A 22,853-nucleotide genomic window follows, 5' to 3' on the forward strand; every position below is an offset into this window, starting at 1 on the left:
TAACTAAAGTTCCTTGGGTGAATTATGTAAACTCACTACACCGGTATGTTTTTGCGCTTTCATGGCGAGTTTACTGACCGATATAAGTAAGAACTTTACACTACTTCATATTAGAAATGACAACAGCGTAGGATGAATGTCACATAACAAGAAGATAGAGAAAAAGAAAAAGCTTATCGACTACGGTCTCCACACGGACTACAAAGTCGGACGAGCGCAAATTTTCAGGACTCATGCAGATCCGAAATTCACATCAACAGGTACCGGGCGGTAAGATAAGTTGATTTTGCATAATATTGTGAAACAAAACGCCCGATAATATGTCTTACCTTATACACACACCATGATAATTACTCATATGTTGAAGCATAGTACAATCCATCAAGCAGTGCAGCTTCATAGCTGACCAAAGTCTTACTGAAACATTTTGATTGATTTTTGAGCACCGTGTGTAATGTTCTATATTTTCCATGGAACATGTACAAACCCCGTTTCCATATGAGTTGGGAAATTCTTTTAGATGTAAATATAAACAGAATACAATGATTTGCAAATCATTTTCAACCCATATTCAGTTGAATATGCTACAAAGACAACATATTTGATGTTCAAACTGATAAACATGTTTTTTTTTGCAAATAATTAACTTTAGAATTTGATGCCAGCGACACGTGACAAAGACGTTGGGAAATGTGGCAATAAATACTGATAAAGTCGAGGAATTCTCATGAAACACTTATTTGGAACATCCCACAGGTGTGCAGGCTAATTGGGAACAGGTGGGTGCCATGATTGGGCATAAAAACAGCTTCCCACAAAATGCTCAGGCTTTCAAAAGAAAGGATAGGGCGAGGTACACCCCTTTTACCACAATTGCGTGAGCAAATAGTCTAAAACAGTTTAAGAACAACGTTTCTCAAAGTGCAATTGCAGGAAATTTGGGTATTTCAACATCTACTGTCCATAATGTCATCAAAAGGTTCATAGAATCTGGAGAAATCACTCCACGTAAGCGGCATGGCCGGAAACCAACATTGAATGACCGTGACCTTCGATCCCTCAGACGGCACTGTATCAAAAACCGACATCAATCTCTAAAGGATATCACCACATGGGCTCAGGAACACTTCAGAAAATCACTGTCACTAAAAACAGTTTGTTGCTACATCTGTAAGTGCAAGTTAAAGCTCTACTATGCAAAGCGAAAGCCATTTATCAACAACATCCAGAAACGCCGCCGGCTTCTCTGGGCCCGAGATCACCTAAGATGGACTGATGCAAAGTGGAAAAGTGTTCTGTGGTCTGACGAGTCCACATTTCAAATTGTTTTTGGAAATATTCGACATCGTGTCATCCGGACCAAAGGGGAAGCGAACCATCCAGACTGTTATCGACACAAAGTTCAAAAGCCAGCATCTGTGATGGTATGGGGGTGCATTAGTGCCCAAAGCATGGGTAACTTACACATCTGTGAAGGCACCATTAATGCTGAAAGGTACATACAGGTTTTGGAACAACATATGCTGCCATCTAAGCGCCATCTTTTTCATGGACGCCCTTGCTTAGACAATGCCAAGCCACATTCAGCACGTGTTACAACAGCGTGGCTTCGTAAAAAAAAAATGCGGGTACTTTCCTGACCCGCCTGCAGTCCAGACCTGTCTCCCATTGAAAATGTGTGGCGCATTATGGAGCGTAAAATACGACAGCGGAGACCCCGGACTCTTGAACGACTGAAGCTCTACATAAAACAAGAATGGGAAAGAATTCCACTTCCAAAGCTTCTACAATTAGTTTCTTCAGTTCCCAAACATTTATTGAGTGTTGTTAAAAGAAAAGGTTATGTAACACTGTGGTGAACATGCCCTTTCTCAACTACTTTGGCACGTGTTGCAGCCATGACATTCTAAGTTAATTATTATTTGCAAAAATAAAATAAAGTTTATGAGTTTGAACATAAAATATCTTGTGTTTGTAGTGCATTCAATTGAATATGGGTTGAAAATGATTTGCAAATCATTGTATTCAGTTTATATTTACATCCAACACAATTTCCCAACTCATATGGAAACGGGGTTTGTACAATTTTGGGGTTTACTTGAGTCCTATTGCAGTCTACACACATCTCTTATGTGTGACTGCCATCTACTGGTCACACTAATCATTTCACCATGTACCAAAAAAAAAATAGCTTCGACGTCGGTAAACACAACCAGAAATAATCCATACATTAGTCGCACTGTCAAGTTTTGAGAAAATTAAAGGATTTTAAGTGTGCCGTATAGTCCAAAAAATATGGTCCCTTGAAAGTAGAAAAGGGCTAAAAAAGTAGAACTCATTTACCATTTATATAGAAACCCAAATCTTGAAGTGGCACAATATGGTCTGAAATGGGAAGATTCATCAATACATTGCAATCATGGATAGAAATTTTTTTTTTGTCACATTTTAATTACGTTGTTAGGTAGAGAGGATCTAGCAATGCATCGTTAACACAGAATTCCTTAAAAAAAAAGTTGTGATCAATTGAAGTCGTTTAGGTAACAAAAGTCAGTTTACCACCAGCTTTCAAAGAGTCTTTAATCTTTTGTTAATCCTCAGATTACCCTGAGGTCTAACCGAGGGGACTAGCCAGGTGGATCAGGGTTCAGTGAGCTAACAAAAGTTCAGTTTGTTAGCAAGTCTTAACCATCTTAAGTCGTTAGAGGACGTAACATAAAAGGTAGCAGTATCGCAGCAGTCTTCTATTTGAATTTTAAAGAAATGCTGCTAATCAAGTTTCGCTCGATTGTAGCTGAGATAGGCGCCAGCGCCCCCCGCGACCCCGAAAGGGAATAAGTGGTAGAAAATGGATGGATGGATGGAAGTTTCGGTCAGAAGAAGTCGTTACACTATTACTTACATAATGTATTACATAATGTTCTTAAACGTTTGGTCTACAAATTACAACCAGCGCACACTAGTCAACTAACAGAATGCAAAGTTGACACAAGATATTATCTTTAAGTTTAGATTGCAATCAATAGTTAACACAAATAAAAGGCTTTAGCTTTTGTTATAATACAATTGTACTGGCAGTTAGGAGTGTTGTTTCACTTTTGGTTAATGTCACAAGTGAAAGCTCTGACTGCACTCACCTGTTTTTCCAGTAAATGTTGTACTTGTGTTACACAATGTATGACTACTACTGCTCCGTATATCCATGCTCAAAAAGCAAATGTGCTTTTGCTGCGTTAGAAAAATCATGGAAGTTAAAGCGTAAGAGGTCCGACTTTGACACGTTGAAAGTAAGAGTAAACTAAAAAACCCTGGCTGGCCACCTTAGTTCTGCCTTATTGAGCCAAATATAATAAAATGTTTAAAGGTGTAGGTTTATACATGCCAACCAACAGGTGGTATGTTTAAACAAAAACTGCCCTCGCCAACTGGTTGCATGGCATGCATATTGCAGCATTTGTATTAATTTGAAAGCATTATTGTGATTTTTTAGATTTTTTTTAACCTATTTTTAGGATGATGCTTTTAGTTCAAACATAGTCTTCAGGCTAATAATGCTAGCATTCAACTAATATACAAATAATAGTGGTACCATTGGTGTTGGTGCAAATGAATGCTTAAAAAAAACTAACGTCGCCAACTAATGGCCAGCATGCATACTACAGTGTTTTTACTCGTTTTGACAGCATTTTGCTATAAATGCTAGCATTCAACTAATAAACAAATAATAGTGGTACCATTGGTGTTAGTGTAAATAAATGCTTAAAAAAAACTGACGTCGCCAACTAGTGGCCAGCATGCATTCTACAGTGTTTTTTGCTAAAATTGTTATGACAGACCGCTGTAAAAAACAGAATGGAATATTACATTTGAAAATAAAGAATGTGGGATTTACAATATTAACTATGAACGATTAACACAGAATATTGACAAGATATAAACGTTAAACCCCCACTTGATCGACATAATTTACAATCAAGCCAAACGTAACAAAAATGCAACAAACACTGTGAAATATGAACGTAAAGGGTAAAAACAAAACACCTACAATCTGATACAATATCACTTTTCTTGCTGAACTTTGTTGTAAAAATCTCCTTCCGTGTCTGTCCCTGACACCCGCATTTCAGGCTGGCCACTCTGGAAACGCTCCCCACCCACACTGCTTGGTGCCTCGCCTGAGCTGCTGTGACTTAGATGACCATAGTAACTAGTATATAAAGCAAAAGCGCAGATTCCAACCATTGAAAAACTTTGTATAGTTCAGGACTTATGGTCATTTGGAAACATCACTGCACATCATAATGGCAGCTACAAATTCGATCTTAAAGATCTAAAAAAAATTATTTGGGAATGTCCGGCGGGCCAGATTGACGAGCTTAATTCGCCCAGGTCTGTCTTATGTATTGGGTTATTGAGGAACATGCATCCATCCTTACATAAAAACATTTGTCTGTGAGGTGAGTGGAACCAGTAAAAACAGTACCAGAGAGGCCCACCAGGTGTCTAAGTCCATTTAATCAAATGTGATGGTCTACTCAGGCAGGCCTGGGCAATTATTTTGACACGGGGGCCACATTTAGAGAAAAAAATGTGTCTGGCGGCCGGTATATCTATTTTTATGAAAACTAATACAAAACCTCACAATAATGTCTGATTGAATGCTAAAAACGTTATGACAGACTGCCTTAAAAAACGTAATGGAATTTTACATTTTTCTTTGAACGATAAAACACTGAATTTGACAAAATATGAATGTCACACCCCCTTTCGATCGACACATTTTACAATCAAGTTAAACGTAACAAAAATGCAACAAAACGTAAAATATGAACGCGAAGGGTACAAAATAAACTCACCTATGATCTGATATGTATGATATTTGCTGAATTTCCTCCAGGGATCAACAAAGTACTTTCTATTCTATTCTATTCTATTCATCACTAAGCTTTAGAACTTTTTGTTGTGAAAATCTCCTTCCACGTCTGTGGAAACACTTCCCACCCACACTGCTTGGTGCCTCGTCTGAGCTGCTGTGACGTAGATTACCATACCAACTAATTAGATGACCATAGTATCTAATTAGATGACCATAGTAACTAATTAGATTGCCATAGTAACTAATTAGATTACCATAGTAACTGGTATGTCATGCAAAAGCGCAGATTCCAACCATTGAAATACTTTGTATAGTTGAAGACTTACGGTCATTAGAAAACATAACAGCACATCATACTGGCAGTTTCACGTTCCATCTTAAAGATCTAACAAAATTATTTGGGAATGTCCGGAAGGCCAGATTGAAAAGCTCAACGGGCCAACGGGCCACACCCTTAATTTGCCAAGGTCTGGTTTATTGTATCAAAAGCAGTACTGAGATCCAGCAGAACCAACACAGTTAGCTTTTTATTATCTAAATTCCACCTGATGTCATTTAAAATCTTTAGAAGTACTGTTTCGGTATTGTGGTTGAACTCTGCAGCATCGCGTGGACATCGGGGGCGGTACCTCTGGATTGGCAGACCGGGGTGGTGATTCCTCTCTTTAAGAAGGGGGACCGGAGGGTGTGTTCCAACTATCGTGGGATCACACTCCTCAGCCTTCCCGGTAAGGTTTATTCAGGTGTACTGGAGAGGAGGCTACGCCGGATAGTCGAACCTCGGATTCAGGAGGAACAGTGTGGTTTTCGTCCTGGTCGTGGAACTGTGGACCAGCTCTATACTCTCCGCAGGGTTCTTGAGGGTGCATGGGAGTTTGCCCAACCAGTCTACATGTGCTTTGTGGACTTGGAGAAAGCATTCGACCGTGTCCCTCGGGAAGTCCTGTGGGGAGTGCTCAGAGAGTATGGGGTATCGGACTGTCTGATTGTGGCGGTCCGCTCCCTGTACGATCAGTGCCAGAGCTTGGTCCGCATTGCCGGCAGTAAGTCGAACACATTTCCAGCAAGGGTTGGACTCCGCCAAGGCTGTCCTTTGTCACCGATTCTGTTCATAACTTTTATGGACAGAATTTCTAGGCGCAGTCAAGGCGTTGAGGGGTTCCGGTTTGGTGACCGCAGGATTAGGTCTCTGCTTTTTGCAGATGATGTGGTCCTGATGGCTTCATCTGACCGGGATCTTCAGCTCTCACTGGATCGGTTCGCAGCCGAGTGTGAAGCGACCGGAATGAGAATCAGCACCCCCAAGTCCAAGTCCATGGTTCTCGCCCGGAAAAGGGTGGAATGCCATCTCCGGGTTGGGGAGGAGACCCTGCCCCAAGTGGAGGAGTTCAAGTACCTAGGAGTCTTGTTCACGAGTGGGGGAAGAGTGGATCGTGAGATCGACAGGCGGATCGGTGCGGCGTCTTCAGTAATGCGGACGTTGTACCGATCCGTTGTGGTGAAGAAGGAGCTGAGCCGGAAGGCAAAGCTCTCAATTTACCGGTCGATCTACTTTCCCATCCTCACCTATGGTCATGAGCTTTGGGTCATGACCGAAAGGATAAGATCACGGGTACAAGCGGCCGAAATTAGTTTCGTCCGCCGTGTGGCGGGGCTCTCCCTTAGAGATAGGGTGAGAAGCTCTGCCATCCGGGAGGAACTCAAAGTAAAGCCGCTGCTCTTTCACATCGAGAGGAGCCAGATGAGGTGGTTCGGGCATCTGGTCAGGATGCCACCCGAACGCCTCCCTAGGGAGGTGTTTAGGGCACGTCCAACCGGTAGGAGGCCACGGGGAAGACCCAGGACACGTTGGGAAGACTATGTCTCCCGGCTGGCCTGGGAACGCCTCGGGATCCCCCGGGAAGAGCTAGACGAAGTGGTTGGGGAGAGGGAAGTCTGGGTTTCCCTGCTTAGGCTGTTGCCCCCGCGACCCGACCTCGGATAAGCGGAAGAAGATGGATGATGGATGGATGGGTTGATCCTAAAACCAGACTGATGTATTCTAAAATTGTATTTATATCTAAAAATTAATCGACTTGGTTAAAAACCTTTATTTCTGAAATTGTACTTAAGAACTAAGTTTGATACAAGTCGGTAAAAACGTTTGCTTCCAAACTGCTCTTCTTCAGAAGGGGCCTCACCACCCCCGTTTTAAAATCGTCAGGGAAGACGATGAGCAGTTCATAATCGTTAAAAACTGTTCCTCAAACAATCCATAAATGAGTACCCTGAAGGTAAAAAAGCACTATACAAGTATAACCCATTTACCATTTTAAAAAGTGATTTTATACATGCCGACCAACCTGTGCCGCAAAAATACTTTGCCCTAAGCCAGTCAGAGCTTTTCTTCCTGTCGCCTACACACCTGGCGAAGCAGAGTGGCTGGAAGAAAGTTGGGAAATTTAGTAAACAACAGGAGTCATGATGCTAATTTGAAGATAAAGGTGATCGATGAACCAAAGTCATCAAACTGTCCCAACAATTAAAAAATATGATATCGCTTTTTAAAATTGCAATACAGCAGTTGTTATTTTGGAGGACTTCCAGCAAATAGAGGGACCTATTTTGAATACCTTACCCAGGTGCAGAAAGAAGGCAGGTCGGCCTTCTTAAAGGGACACACACCTAGACACTTAGGCAAATGTACAGCTTTTTGGGGGGACTTCCTGCAAATACAGGGACCAATTTTGTATTCCTTACCTGGGTGGAGATCCACGGCAGATCGGCCTTCTAAAAGGGACACGCACCTAGACACTTATGCAAATGTACAGCTTTTTTGTGGGGGACTTCCAGCAAATAGGGGGACCAATTTTGAATTCCTTACCCGGGTGGAGATCCACGCCAGGTCGGGCTTCCACGGCATCACCAAAATCAGCCAAAATGTCTGAAAATAGGGCCCCCAAAAGACCTCCCATTCCCCGGGAACACCTGCTTGGCTCCTCTGCGTCACCGAAATACGCCAAACTGTCTGAAAATAGGGCCCCCAAAACTCCGCCCTGAGATCGGTAGGTTAGGAGTTCAAACCCCGGCCGAGTCACACCAAAGACTATAAAAAAATGGGACCCATTGACTCCCTGCTTGGCACTCAGCACTAAGGGTTGGAATTGGGAGTTAAATCACCATAAATGATTCCTGGGCGCGGCACCGCTGCTGCCCACTGCTCCCCTCACTTCCCAGGGGGTGATCAAGGGGATGGGTCAAATGCAGAGGACAAATTTCACCAGACTTAGTGTGTGTGTAACAATCATTGGTACTTTAACTTTAACTTAACTTGTTATTTTATTGATATTGAATCGAACGCAGTTTTAGTTCAATAGTTAGCTTGTCGTTATCTTTGCCGATTCAGACTTTTAAAGAGCTGCATGCTGTCCCTAATTAAATGTCCATAGACTACAGTGCTTGTAGTCATAAGATCACATGTGGTGCGGCGTTGCAAGGGTTTTCCAGTGAAAAGGGGCCACCAGTGTTCTTTGTAAACCACACAAACAAGAGGCGACTGTTAGCAATCAAACCTGCACTTTGACCCGAAAACCACTCATCCAAACCTTGTGCTGATCCGCTTCAGTCAAATTGAATATTAATACAGGAAACTTTTGACTTCATCTTTCAGGGGCTCTTGAGGTGTCTCGGCTCAGCCCGCTAGCCTGCTGGTTCAGCTCCATGCTGTGCTGCTTTGGCGGCGACGTGCTCTCCGGGATTATGCTGGCAGAACCACCCGTAGCGCCCTTATCCAACGGCACCAGCGTCCTGCTGGCTTCACTCATCTGGTAATGAGGGAGGGTCAGTTAGAGCTCTGAACACAAAGTGGAACTGTTGTCAAAGTGCATTCAAAATGGCCTAATTGCCTGTGAAGTAAGGATTAAATGTGTCACAACAGTGGGATCTATTTGTTTCAAAAGTCTGTCTCCCTCTGCTGGTAGCACATGACATTGCGCCCACTATAATTGTTATTCAGCAAACACATATCAATGCTTATATTGACATAATATATTACTGTAACATCCAAAATCTTCTATTTATAGAATCATCTTCTACTTTTTGAAAAATGTATTGGGAATTTTTCATTTATTTATTTAAATCAGGGGTGTCAAACGTACGGCCCGTGGGCCAGATCAGGCCCGCGAACAGGTTTTATCCGGCTCGTGGGATGAGTTTGCTAAGTATACAGATCAACCTAAAATTTGGGAATAAAAGAAACAGCTCTTCTACATGTGTCTACTGGATGTTGCAATAGCAATTCTTTGTATCTCTGTATGATGGTACATATGTACAAAATAAACAACATGATATTAGTACATCAATCGAGGAAAATGATCAAACTACATACATGGCATACTGTAATTTGATTTTGATATTTTTTTATCGTGATGGATTGAAACTGAACACCATTGATTTGACTGATGAACATTATCACATCATTCATTCAGAAAATACAAATAATGACAAATAAAGATGAAGTGAAGTGAATGATATTTCATAAATACTATTAACCGCGACATGTAAGTGTAAAAGAACAACATTATGATTTGTAAATTTTCAGAATGTGCTTCTTCTATTTTTAAACACAGAAAACAATCTGAAGGTGTCTTTATTTTTAAGTTCAATCAATCAATCAATGTTTATTTATATAGCCCCAAATCACAAATGTCTCAAAGGACTGCACAAATCATTACGACTACAACATCCTCGGAAGAACCCACAAAGTTATCGTGCAGGGATTTTACTAGTCCGGCCCACTTGGGAGTAGATTTTCTCCACGTGGCCCCCCATCTAAAATGAGTTTGACACCCCTGATTTAAATGTTTTACATTTTTGAATATAGTAATTTTTAAATTGTGTTATCTTATAAGTTCATTTATTTATCTTTAGATAATTAGAATTACATACATTGCATGCATACATTGTTTGTATACACCAGGATTTATTTTTTTATTTTTACAAATGTAAAATTGATGCATAGTAACTTTATTGACTTTTTTTTTTTTTTTTTTTTTTTTACACATCTGTTGCCTAGTCCTTGCACTGTCATTGTTGCACTAAAAATGCAAAGTACAAAAAACAATAATTTAGTTTTCTGTACACTTGTCCAATGTATATCACTGTTAATTGGTTCCGCACTCATAAATAAATGAATTACTGCTCAGTAGGAATGATTAATTACAAATTAAATATTTTTAGTTCATCTTTTAATTACACTTTTCAATATTATGAGTGCCCTACAGGCATGAAATAACACCATTTATTCACCTAATACTATTTTAATCCAATACAGTAATGCTGCCTGAGGCTGAGCTAATCAGTGGCCACGATACTGAATAGCGCAATCTGATTGTTTTTTTCTCCTCTTGCGGCCAATACAACTGTAGTTTTAATGTTTTATATTATTTAGCCAGTTTTATGCTTGAAAAAGCTTTGTTTAGGACCAACATTTTAGAATATGCTTTAAAAAAAAAAAAAAATATATATATATATATCTATATATATATATATATATATATATACACCGTATTTCCTTGAATTGCCGCCGGGGCGCTAATTAATTTAAAACCTCTTCCCACTCCTGCGCTTCCCAAAGGCATGCGGTAAAAGTAAGCATGCGCTAATTATTTTAAAACCTCTTCTCACTCCGGCACTTACCAAAGGTATGCAGTAAAACATTGAGTGTGATGTAAGCTTGGACCTTAAATCCTACTGAATAGTTCTTAATCTTCTTCCCTTTTTGCGATTTCAGATTACCGGTATTGAAATCAGCATCCTCCATTTTGAAAACGATGACAGAGGAAGTGTCACTCGTGACGTCACGAGTTTGACCAGGCGGTAATACTAAGCATGCGCTAATTATTTCGCAAAGCGAGTTTGACCCGGCAGTAATTCAGGGCAGGCGCATACTATATGCCCTGCGGCAATTCAAGGAAATACGGTATGTATATATATATATATATATAGACATACATACATATATATCCAAAGCACATATGTGACTGTATTTAACCTATAGAAAATGACATTCAACCTTCAATGATGATAGAGGTAAACGTGCAATGCTGCCTTCTGCTGGTTAAAAACAGTATTTCATCAATGATCGTAGACTTTCTTTGTGGTGGCCTCACAGGTACTTGGTGTTCTACTGCCCCTCGGACCTGGTGTACAACTGTGCGGCCCAGCTGCCTCTCCGCTTGGTGCTGTCGGGAATGAAGGAAGTGACGCGCACGTGGAAAGTCCTGGGCGGCGTCACTCTGGCCCACAGCAAGTATAAGGATGGTCTACTGGTCATGATCGCCATCGGGTGGGCCAGAGGTTAGTGGGGCCTTCTGACTAATTCAAATTATAGATCATCCCTACTTTAACCAGTAAACAATATTTATTATGAGAGGTATAATACTACATCTGACTGTGTGTCCACTAGGAGCTGGAGGCGGTCTTATCAGTAACTTTGAGCAGCTCGTTCGAGGAGTGTGGAAACCTGAAACCAATGAGCTTCTCAGAATGTCCTAGTGAGTCTAAGTAGTTGTTTGGGATTTTACTTTTGTATCACTTTACCACCTTATGAACTATTCTGTGTTTGAAGGGGTGGATATTACGCTTCATTGCCTGATCAACTTATTATAATAATGAATTTTTAAATTATTTTTTAATTCATACTTTTAAAAACATACTAATAACATTACAGTTATATGACAAATTATGGATTACATTTAATGGAATACTGTAGTAGAATCTCTTGGAATGTTCTGAACCTCTTTTTTCACGGCAGCGTAATAGCTCCTCATAACATTGATTTTCCTTGTTTGTGATTTTTGTTTTCTTTTGTTTGTCGCTTCAGTTATTATATAGTCATATATGTAAAATAAACATATAATAAACAGTAAAAAAAAGTGCAATTATAAAACTATAATTATATGGTTAAAATGTTTTTTGATATGAAAACATACAAAAAGCACACAAATAAACAATACAAATATTTGAAATGAGAAAACATTACAAAAAGATCTATTGTAATGAGTCGAAATGTCAAAATAACAATCTTACAAAAATCATACCAAAAGCACACAAATATACAATACAAACAAAAAAAACAGTATAGCATTTTTTTCTTTCAAAATTTGTTTTATAGTGATGAGTTAAAATGTTAGTCTAACAATTAATAATGGATACAAAAAGTTCATGAAATAAACACTACAAATATATAAAACATTAAATTATATGTATTTTTATCCAGCAATGAGTCAAAACGTAAAAATAATAATATATTGTAAAAATAATAATTATGCTAAGAGCACATTAATATGCAATACATATATTATTACATATATAAAACATGAAAATATTTGTAAATTAAATTCTAATGTAGTGATGAGTCAAAAGCAATCAAATAACACAAAATGTTTTTACCTGAATCGTGTGTGTGTATATATATATATATATATATATATATATATATATATATATACACACGATATATATATATATATATATGTATATATGTATATATATATATATATATATATATATATATATATATATGTATGTGTGTATATATGTATATATATATGTATATATGTGTGTGTATATATATGTATATATATATAATACATAATTTTTAATTTTTTTTAATTTGATGAATTAACATGTGAAAATCTGGAAAAATACAAACAAAAAGCTTACACGTATACAATACAGATATATAAAACATGAAAACATATTTTCTGAAGACATATTGATGAAACATCTCTTCATAAACACATGAATACAAAAAACAAACAAATAAAACTTGAAAAGTTTTTTTGATTATAGTATAGTGATGAGTCCATCCATCCATCCATTTTTTAACACTTGTCCCTTTCCGCGTCACGGGGGGTGCTGGAGCCTATCCCAGCTGCATTCGAGCGGAAGGCGGGTTACACTCTGGACAACATGTAGTGAAAATAATATGAAAAATGTTGACAAAAAGCACATACATACAGTACAAATAAATATTAACACCAATAAATACAAATACCGTATTTCCTTGAATTGCCGCAGGGCATATAGTATGCGCCTGCCTTGAATTACTGCCGGGTCAAACTCGCTTCCCAAAATAATTAGCGCAAGCTGAGTTTTACCGCCTGGTCAAACTCGTGACAGTCACGAACGACACTTCCCCTGTCATCATTTTCAAAATGGAGGAGGCTGATTTCAATACCGGTAATTTGTAATCGCATAAAGGGAAGAATATTAGGAGCTATTCAGTAGGATTTAAGGTCCAAGCTTACATCACACTTAAATTGTTACTGCATGCCTCTGGTAAGTCCCGGAGTGAGAAGAGGTTTTAAAATAATTAGCGCATGCTTACTTTTACCGCATGCCTTTGGTAATCGCAGGAGTGAGAAGAGGTTTTAAATTAATTAGCGCCCCGGCAGCAATTCAAGGAAATACGATATATAAAAAATCCAATAGTGATGAGTCAAAATGTGAAAATAATTTTTTGAAAAAATGTAAACAAACAAATATGAAACAGGTACTAATGAAAACTGAGAAAGCTTTCCAATGCGTTATCTATAACATTGAAACAGTCTTTAAAATTCGAGTGGAAGGCTGGTTACACTCTAGACAACATATAGTGAAAATAATATGAAAAATGTTGACAAAAAGCACATAGATATAAGACGAATAAATATTACCACCAATAAATATAAATATATAAAAAGTTTATAAATGATGAGTCAAAATATGAAAATAACAAACTGAAAAAATGTATACAAAACAAATATGAAACAGGTACAAATGAAAAGGGAGAAAGCTTTCCAAAGACTTATCTATGACATTGAAATAGTCCTTTAAATGTCCATTGAGGTTCTTAAGGGTTCATTAGTGTTCAATCTGCTTCTTTATATTTATTTGTTAATAATCCATTAGTCGTGCCTATCTTGAAATATTTACATCAAGTGTGGCGATTGTCATTTCTTTGTTGTTATTATTTGTTATTATTTAGTATTCTGTGTTTGTTTGTGTGTGCGTGTGCATGTGCGTGTGCGTGTGCATGTGTGTGTAGCCCCACCAAGGTGACCCTGGTTGGAGCGGTGCTGTTTGCCCTGCAGCAGAGTCACTACCTGCCGCTGCACACACACCACCTGATGCTCATCTACTCCACCTACACTGTCGCCAACAAGGTCTGTTTGTGTCACTCAATAGTACACGGGACGGACAAAAGTATTGGGACGCTCTCTGGGCCAGGTCATCAGAGGCGACGAAAGGAGGCGTCTTCCGAATGACCTTTTTTTTTTTTATCTTCTCGCTTAAAGTTCTGGGCGTCATTAGCTGCCGTTGTTAGCGCGGTGTTACCCTCGGGGAGGCGGCTCTTGCATCATTTTCCTCCTCTTGCATCATCCTCTCCTTCTCTGGGAAACTTGCCTGCGCCGCCGACACATCCAGCGCGCCGTCTTTCAACTCCGATCCGTCAAAATTACCAGCGAGCCGTTTCGTCAGATGGAGGAGTTGTCTCAGGACTGATGTTTGTCCATAACGATGAACGTCTCACTTCTGTTACTTTCATCATCATATACGCTACAGTATGTATTCATACTTTCATATGTAGTTCCAATATCCACCTCATGGGATTATCTCAATTTAAAGGCCTACTGAAATTAGATTTTCTTATTCAAACGGGGATAGCAGGTCCATTCTTTGTGTCATACTTGATCATTTCGCGATATTGCCATATTTTTGCTGAAAGGATTTAGTAGAGAACATCGACGATAAAGTTTGCAACTTTTGGTCGCTAATAAAAAAGTCTTGCCTGTACCGGAAAAACCAGACGATGTGCGCGTGACGTCACGGGTTGTAGGGCTCCTCACATCCTCACATTGTTTATAATCATAGCCACCAGCAGCAAGAGCGATTCGGACCGAGATAGCGACGATTTCCCCATTAATTTGAGCGAGGATGAAAGATTTGTGGATGATGATATTGATAGCGAAGGACTAGAAAAAAAATAAAAGAAAAAAAATAAAGTAAAAAAAAAAAGGCGATTGCATTGGGACGGATTCAGATGTTTTTAGACACATTTACTAGGATAATTCTGGGAAATCCCTTATCTTGTTTGTTGCTAGTGTTTTAGTGAGTTAAATAGTACCTGATAGTTGGAGGGGTGTGTCCACAGGTGTCTTGAGGCCAGTGTCTGAAGGAAGTCACGGCAGATACAAGGACAGCGCAAACTCCACAGATCTCCGTTAAGAGGCGACTTTTTAACACAACTTTCTCACCAAAAACTGCCGGTTGACAAGTGGTCTTGATCTATGTTCGCTTGACCGCTCTGATCCATACTAAAGCTTCACCTCCCGGAATTTTAAACAAGGAATCACCGTGTGTTTGTGTGGCTAAAGGCTAAAGCTTCCCAACCCCGTCTTTCTACTTTGACTTCTCCATTATTAATTGAACAAATTGCTAAAGATTCAGCAACACAGATGTCCAGAATACTGTGTAATTGCGCGATGAAAAGAGACTACTTTTAGCTGCAAGTGATGCTGCGCTAATATTTCCTGACAGTCCGTGACGTCACGCGCATGTGTCATCGTTCCGCGACGTTTTCAACAAGAAATTCCGCAGGAAATTTAAAATTGCAATTCAGTAAACTAAACCGGCCGTATTGGCATGTGTTGCAATGTTAGTATTTCATCATTGATATATAAACTATCAGACTGCGTGGTCGGTAGTAGTGGGTTTCAGTAGGCCTTTAACAATGGTTAAATGCAAGAAGAAAACACCAAGTAAAACTTTTGAGTCAAACATGTTTTACACAGCAGCTTTTTAAAAAAAACTCACACTAGCAGCCTAAAAACATCTCAATTGTCTCAAAAATAAAAGAAAACAATATTGCTACAGCATTTACTCTTCAGGCTAATAATAACGAAAATTACTACTGAATACGAATGATGGTGTTCCAGCTCCTGTTGGTAAAAACAAAACACAAGATAGTCCTAGTTGCCTGAGATACTAATAAGTATGTAATTGTTTTGTCTTCGTAAGTCAATATTTACTAAGTCAAAATAACAACATACTTAGAAATAGCCATAACATTTCCAACATTGTTACCAAGGTTTCCCGCAGAGCTTTGTTGACAACAAAGAGCCACCGCCTAAACTAAAGTCTAAAAAAAACCCTAGTTTTTATTTTTTTATTTTATTTTTTTGTCCTGTCCAGCTTCTCAGGGTCAGCATATGTCAGCATGTGGCCCCACTTTTAACTCCTTTTTTTTTTCAAACGCTTATTTACAGTAAGACATTCATTTGACTTAGTCATTATTTTGTCTTTGTGTGTCAATATTTACTAAGTCAAAATAATGTCATTAGATTGACTTAGTCATTATTTTGTCTTTGTAAGTCAATATTTACTAAGTCAAAATAAGGACTAAGTCAAATCAAAGGTGAGCATTATCACAATTTCAAAAGGGTTAAAAACAATAAAAATCAGTTCCCAGTGGCTTGTTGTATTTTTTGAAGTTTTTTTCAAAATTTTACCGGTCCCGGAATATCCCTAAAAAAAGCTTTAAAGTGCCTTTTTTTCGCTATCTGCGAAGACACTGTCCATTTTCCTGTGACGTCATACAGTGCTGCCAATGCAAACAAACAATGGCGAATTCCACAGCAAGATATAGCGAAATTAGCTCGGATTCAGACTCTGATTTCAGCGGCTTAAGCGATTCAACAGATTACGCATGTATTGAAACGGATGGTTGGAGTATGAAAGTATTGAAGAAGAAACTGAAGCTATTGAGCGAATAGCTATTGACGCTTTTCATAGCCATAGCATGGCCGAATAGCTGCGTTAGCATCGCCGGTAAAATGTGCGGACCAAACGATCAGGACTTTCGCATCCTGTGACACTGGAGCAACTTAAATCCTTCGATTGGTAAGTGTTTTCTTCGCATTAAATGTGGGTGGAAGGAAACGTAATATAGTTGCAAATGCATCTGTAGGTTATCCATACATCTCTGTGCCATGTCTGCTCTAGCACCGCCGGTAAATAGCATGTTAGCATCGATTAGCATAGCATGTTAGCATCGATTAGCATAGCATGTTAGCATCGATTAGCTGGCGGTCAACATCAACAAAACTCACCTTTGTGATTTCGTTGACTTTATCGTTGCAAATGCATCTGCAGGTTATCCATACATCTCTGTGCCATGTCTGTCTTACCATCGCTGGTAAAATGTGCAGACACTCCGGCACATTCAATGGGGGTCTGACGGCAGATTTCTTGCCACTTTCGCATCTTCGGGCCAGTGGTGCAACTTGAATCCCTCCCTGTTAGTGTTGTTACACCCTCCAACAACACACCGACGAGGCATGATGTCTCCAAGGTTCCAAAAAATAGTCGAAAAAACGGAAAATAACAGAGCTGAGACCCGGTGTTTACAATGTGTTGAAAATGAAAATGACGGCTGTATTACCTCGGTGACGTCACGTTCTGACGTCATCGCCACTAGAGCGATAAACAGAAAGGCGTTTAATTCGCCAAAATTCACCCATTTAGAGTTCGGAAATCGGTTAAAAAAATATATGGTCTTTTTTCTGCACCATCAAGGTATATATTGACGCTTACATAGGTCTGGTGATAATGTTCCCCTTTAATGACTTACTGTTAATAAGCGTTTGCAATAAGCGTTTGAAAAAAAGAGTTAAAAGTGGGGCCTGACATATGCTGACCCTGAGAAGCTCGACAGGACAAAAAAAATAAATAAAATAATAACTTTTTTTTTTGTAGACTTTAGTTTAGGCGGTGGTTCTTTGTTGTCAACAAAGCGCTGCGGGAAACCTTGGTAACAATGTTGGAAATGTTATGGCTATTTCAACTAAAATGTCAACAGGTGGGTTTAACTGTTGAAATTAAAGTTGTAATTAAAAATAATTTAAAAACAGAATAACTGGTAGTTAGTCGTTTCCATGGGATTTAAAACTGATTAAAAAAAAACTCCTGATAATGAAAAAGGTTAAAAAAATTGGGAATTTGACCTAAATTTGTGACAATTTAAGAGCATATTTGGCATGACTTAAATTGGCATCCAAAAATCAATTTTACAAATATTTGTGAATTTTCTGTGGCTCTTGAAACATTTCCTTAAGTTCTGAATGTTACCATAATGATGGAAAAGATAAAAAAAAAAAAAAAAGTGACTTCGGCCATAGAATTGAAAAAGAAATCTAGACATGCATGCATTTTGACCTGGCTGCTCAGCACAATATGGAAAAGTCAACAATGATAAGCTAAAGTGCTAATTTCTTTTTACACTTGTAAACCAAGCCAATGAAAAGTCCTTCTTTCTGTTCTGACATTTTGAAGTCTTGTTTTTTATCGTTCAGGCGAGGATGATGCTGACCGGCTCTGCGACATCTCCTTTCGCCCCTGTGGAATCGGCGCTCTTCAAGACTCTTTTCACCGGCTTCGCCCCGTACGCCGCGTAAGGGCGGGGACACGTCGACTAGTACCGGCGTCGGAAGTGCGCTCAGCAGAGAGTTAAAACCAAAGACGATTTCCAGGTAGGCGAGAGCTGTAAGAAGAGCGATTGTAGGAGCAGCGTCATGGAAACTTCTTTTTCCCATCGTTGAGTTTTCAGCATAAAAGTTGTTGAAAGTGAATTTCACAGTAAGACGCCAATCAAGCCTGCACTTTAATTTGGGGCTCATTCTTAAGCTACTGTGATGTTATGATATCAGGTATAAAAATCAATATGTGTCTTATTTTGAAATATAAATATATTTATAGTCCAAAAATGATCTCTTGGGAACAATGCTGATTTCTGAATGTTTTTTTTAATGCAAATACTCTGTGAAAATAATATTTTTCCTACTCTGCAAAGACGTTGACGGTTTTAAATTATTGGACATAAAGTCATTTTTTTGATTATATTGTATTTATATAAAGATAATTGCACTTTCAGTGACGGTGAAAAGCTTTCAAAATGTGTTTGCTTGATGAATGCCTTGAATAATAAGTGAAGCATGAAATTAGAGTGTGTGCTGTCAATATTCCTGCGTTGAAACAACACTTCAATGTAAAAAAAGGATTCTTTGGTTCTTTGGCTTTATTTGTGCTACATTTTTCTTGCATCAGGTTCTGCATATGACAATAATAATAAAAAAGACTTGCCAATCATTATCTTTGGAGAGGCCGCATTTCTGTTTTTTTTTTGTTACGTAATGTCTTGTGTGTTTCAACTTAAGCTGAAATAGGGTATTAGGTAGTTGAAACTATCACGATCTGTGGTCTGGATCATGTTTTATTATGTTCTGTTAGTTTTGGACTCCTGTAGGTCCTGTTTGACACCTGAGTTTGGTTTGGTTGCCAAGGCTACTTATGATTTTCACCTGCCGCTGGTGTTTGGGACTCTCACCTGGCTCTAATCAAGAGACATTTTTTTAAGCCTACCTTTGCCAGGCAGTCACCCTGGTGTCATTGTTTGTCTCACGCCTTGCCAAGCAAGTCTTGCTAGTTTCATGCCACAGTTTCCTGAGTGTTCCATGCCTTGGTTTATGTTAAATGTTTGCTTCATGCTCTCGTCACGTCTCTTGTCCTCTAGTCCAGTGGTTCTCAAATGGGGGTACGCGTACCCCTGGGGGTACTTGAAGGTATGCCAAGGGGTACGTGAGATTTTAAAAATATTCTAAAAATAGCAAGAATTCAAAAATCCTTTATAAATATATTTATTGAATAATACTTCAACAAAATATGATTGTAAGTTCATAAACTGTGAAAAGAAATGCAACAATGCATTCAGTGTTGACAGCTAGATTTTTTGTGGACATGTTCCATAAATATTGATGTTAAAGATTTCTTTTTTTGTGAAGACATGTTTAGAATGAAGTTCATGAATCCAGATGGATCTCTATTACAATCACCAAAGAGGGCACTTTAAGTTAATGAGTACGTCTATGTGTAGAAATCTTTATAATTGAATCACTTGTTTACTTGTCAACACGTTTTTAGCTATTTTTATATATATTTTTTTCCAAATAGTTCAAGAAAGACCACTACATATGAGCAATATTTTGCTCTGTTATACAATTTAATAAATCAAACTGATGACATAGTGCTGTATTTTACTTCTTTATCTCTTTTTCAACCAAAAATGCATTGTTCCGATTTGGGGGTACTTGAATTAAAAACATGTTCACAGGGGGTACATCACTGAATAAAGGTTGAGAACCACTGCTCTAGTCAATGCTAAATATTTAGCTTCAAGTGCGATCTGCACCTTATTCGTTCGCCTTGTTTTCCCTTTTTTGTAACTCTGAGTTTTGTTTAAGATTAAATCATGTTCCTACCTGCAAGTCCTGTCCGGAGTGATCAGTTTTCATCCCGGGGAAACAAACCTCGCAGCAAGCTGACAGAAACATGTCATGTCAGGTAAAAATTCCATCTAATACAGTGTTTTTAACCTTTTTTTGAGCCAAGGCACATGTTTTCATTGGAAAAATCCCGAGGCACACCACTATCAGAAAACATAAATAAATTAAACTCAGCAGCCGATTGACAGTAAAAAGTTATTTACGCAATTGTTGGATATACCTTGGAACTATAACCAAGCATGCATCACTACAGCTCTTGTCTCAAAGTAGGTGTACTGTCACCACCTGTCACATCACACCTTGACCTTTTTTGAGTGTTTTTGTTGTTGTCATGTACAATGCTGATTTATTAATGTTTTTTTTTTAATGTAAATACTCTGTGAAAATAATATTTTTCCTACTCTGCAAAGACGTTGACGGTTTTAAATTATTGGACATAAAGTCATTTTTTTGATGTTATTATATTTATACAAAGATAATTGCACTTTCGTCCACTTTGTGGACGCCATCTGCTGCTCGATACGCTTTGCTGTCGCCCAGCATTTTGTTTTTGTTTACTTCGCAGCCAGTTGTTTTAGTTTCATTTTGCATAGCCATCCCTAAGCTTCAATGCCTTTTCTTAGCAGCACTAGCCTTTTGTTTATTTTTGGTTTAAGCATTAGACACCTTTTTACCTTCACACTGCCTCCCCGCTGTCGTCTGCATATTGTGATCACGACAAACTATGTTCCAAACATCCACAAAACAATTATCTACATGCTGACACGTACTGATACGGAAGAGTATTACATGGTTACTCTGCCGAGCTCTAGACAGCACGGCACATTATTTGCGGATTATAATTACTGGTTTGCAAAAAATATTCTTAACCCAATTAGGTGATATGATATCTCCCACGGCACACCAGACAATATCTTACAGTACAGTAGTGGGCCGCGGCACAGTGGTTGAAAAACACTGTCAAGTCAAAGTCAGAGCAGAAAAAACACCACTGGTTTGCAGAGCACACTCCAGGCCTGAAGGGGCAACAGTGAGAGCTGAGGGCTGAACATCTCCACCAGACTGGCTTGATTGAGTTCACCTGTTCACCTGCTCAGAGCACATGCTCAAAATGTTTGAGCTTCAGTCAGTCACCCCTGTTTGACGTGCTGCTAAGAAGAAGGAAGACAGCTCCTGTGTGGACTCAGAAGACGCAACTGGTGAGAAAAGCAAAGGAATGAAGTGCTTGTTTGGACTGAGGGGAATGTTTAAAGAAAATAATTTCACTGGGGAAAATGTTTAAAGGAGATAATTTCCCTAATGTTGACAAAAATGGTTTAAGTTGAATGAAAGTAAATTTAAAAAGTTATCAGTGGTGATTGGTTGATGAGGCTTCATGTATCGTTTCAACACATTGCAAAACTGTATTGATACTATGTCACTAAATACTGACATCTGCTGGACATTAAAAATCCCTACAGGCAACCTTTGGACACTGATTTTATGACTTAGTATATCGTATTTCCTTGAATAGCCGCCGGGCGCTTATTCAAAGCATGCGGTTAAAGTAAGCAGGCGCTAATAATTTTAAACCCTCTCCTCACCCCTGCACTTACCAATGGCGTGCGATACAAAATTGTGTGATTAAAAAAAATGAAAAAATTATTCTGCGTCCGCGGCCCGGTGGTTGGGGTCCATTGCTCTACAGAATGTCATCGGGTCCACTTTAACACCTTGCTTTTTGTCGTGCCGGCCGGACGCATGCATTTCGCTGCTGCTTATGCGATATTGCAATGCATACTTGGTCAACAGCCATACCTTTTACACTGTTTGTGATATAAACAACTTTAAAACTCTTATATGTGCCGCACTCTGTTAACCCACACCAAACACATTTCTGTAGAGCATTGGCTCTGTGGCACATTATAAACGCAGCATTGGGGATTACCCATAATGCCGTGCATCCATGACTCTTGGCTAGCGGTATATTATACACGCGCCCCTAACCCCGCCCACCTCAACCAACGTACGGAGAAGGGGGGCAGGGTGTGGTGCTATCACGCCAAATTTCTTCCCCCCTACAAAAACCTTTCCCCCTATTTACATCCAGGGTCATGATTAATACAGACGTTTTAACGCTATATTATAAAAATATAGACGTTTTGTTAACGCTATATTATAAATAAAATTTAAAAACAATTTACACACACAAGCTATAGGATAACGCATTTCCTTCCGGGGCACGTTTCCTCTGTCATCCCATAGCTTGTGTTTGTAAATAGTTTTTTAAATTTTTTTATAATGTAGCGTTAACAAAACGTCTATTTTTATAATATAGCGTTAAAAAAACGTCTATTAATCATGACCCTGGAAGTAAATTCATTTGATTGGATTGATTTAATGGAAAGCAAAGCATGTATAATGATGTATGTTTATGAAACACTGTTTTTTTGTTTGATTAAAGGGGAACATTATCACCAGACCTATGTAAGCGTCAATATATACCTTGATGGTGCAGAAAAATGACCATATGTTTTTTTTTACCGATTTCCGAACTCTAAATGGGTAATTTTAGCGAATTAAACGCCTTTCAATTTATCGCTCTCGGAGCGATGAGATCACAACGTGACGTCACC

The 22,853-nt window shown here is 38.8% G+C and overlaps 1 protein-coding gene across 3 annotated transcripts in view; it reads left to right on the forward strand.

Annotated features, from left to right (window-relative positions):
* tmem38b (transmembrane protein 38B) overlaps nt 1-19,048 on the forward strand; it is a 33,198-nt gene extending 14,150 nt beyond the window's left edge. For all 3 annotated transcript variants that reach the window (XM_061876449.1, XM_061876450.1, XM_061876448.1), the window contains exons 2-6: nt 8,526-8,682; nt 11,028-11,212; nt 11,322-11,409; nt 13,947-14,064; nt 18,253-19,048. In XM_061876449.1, coding sequence (XP_061732433.1) covers nt 8,526-8,682; nt 11,028-11,212; nt 11,322-11,409; nt 13,947-14,064; nt 18,253-18,354 — 650 coding nt within the window. In that variant the 3' untranslated portion in view covers nt 18,355-19,048. The remainder of the gene's footprint in view (nt 1-8,525; nt 8,683-11,027; nt 11,213-11,321; nt 11,410-13,946; nt 14,065-18,252) is intronic.
* Nucleotides 19,049-22,853: the final 3,805 nt, after the last annotated feature.

This window comes from Nerophis ophidion, linkage group LG17, assembly GCF_033978795.1.
Source record: "Nerophis ophidion isolate RoL-2023_Sa linkage group LG17, RoL_Noph_v1.0, whole genome shotgun sequence".
Lineage (NCBI taxonomy): Eukaryota > Metazoa > Chordata > Actinopteri > Syngnathiformes > Syngnathidae > Nerophis > Nerophis ophidion.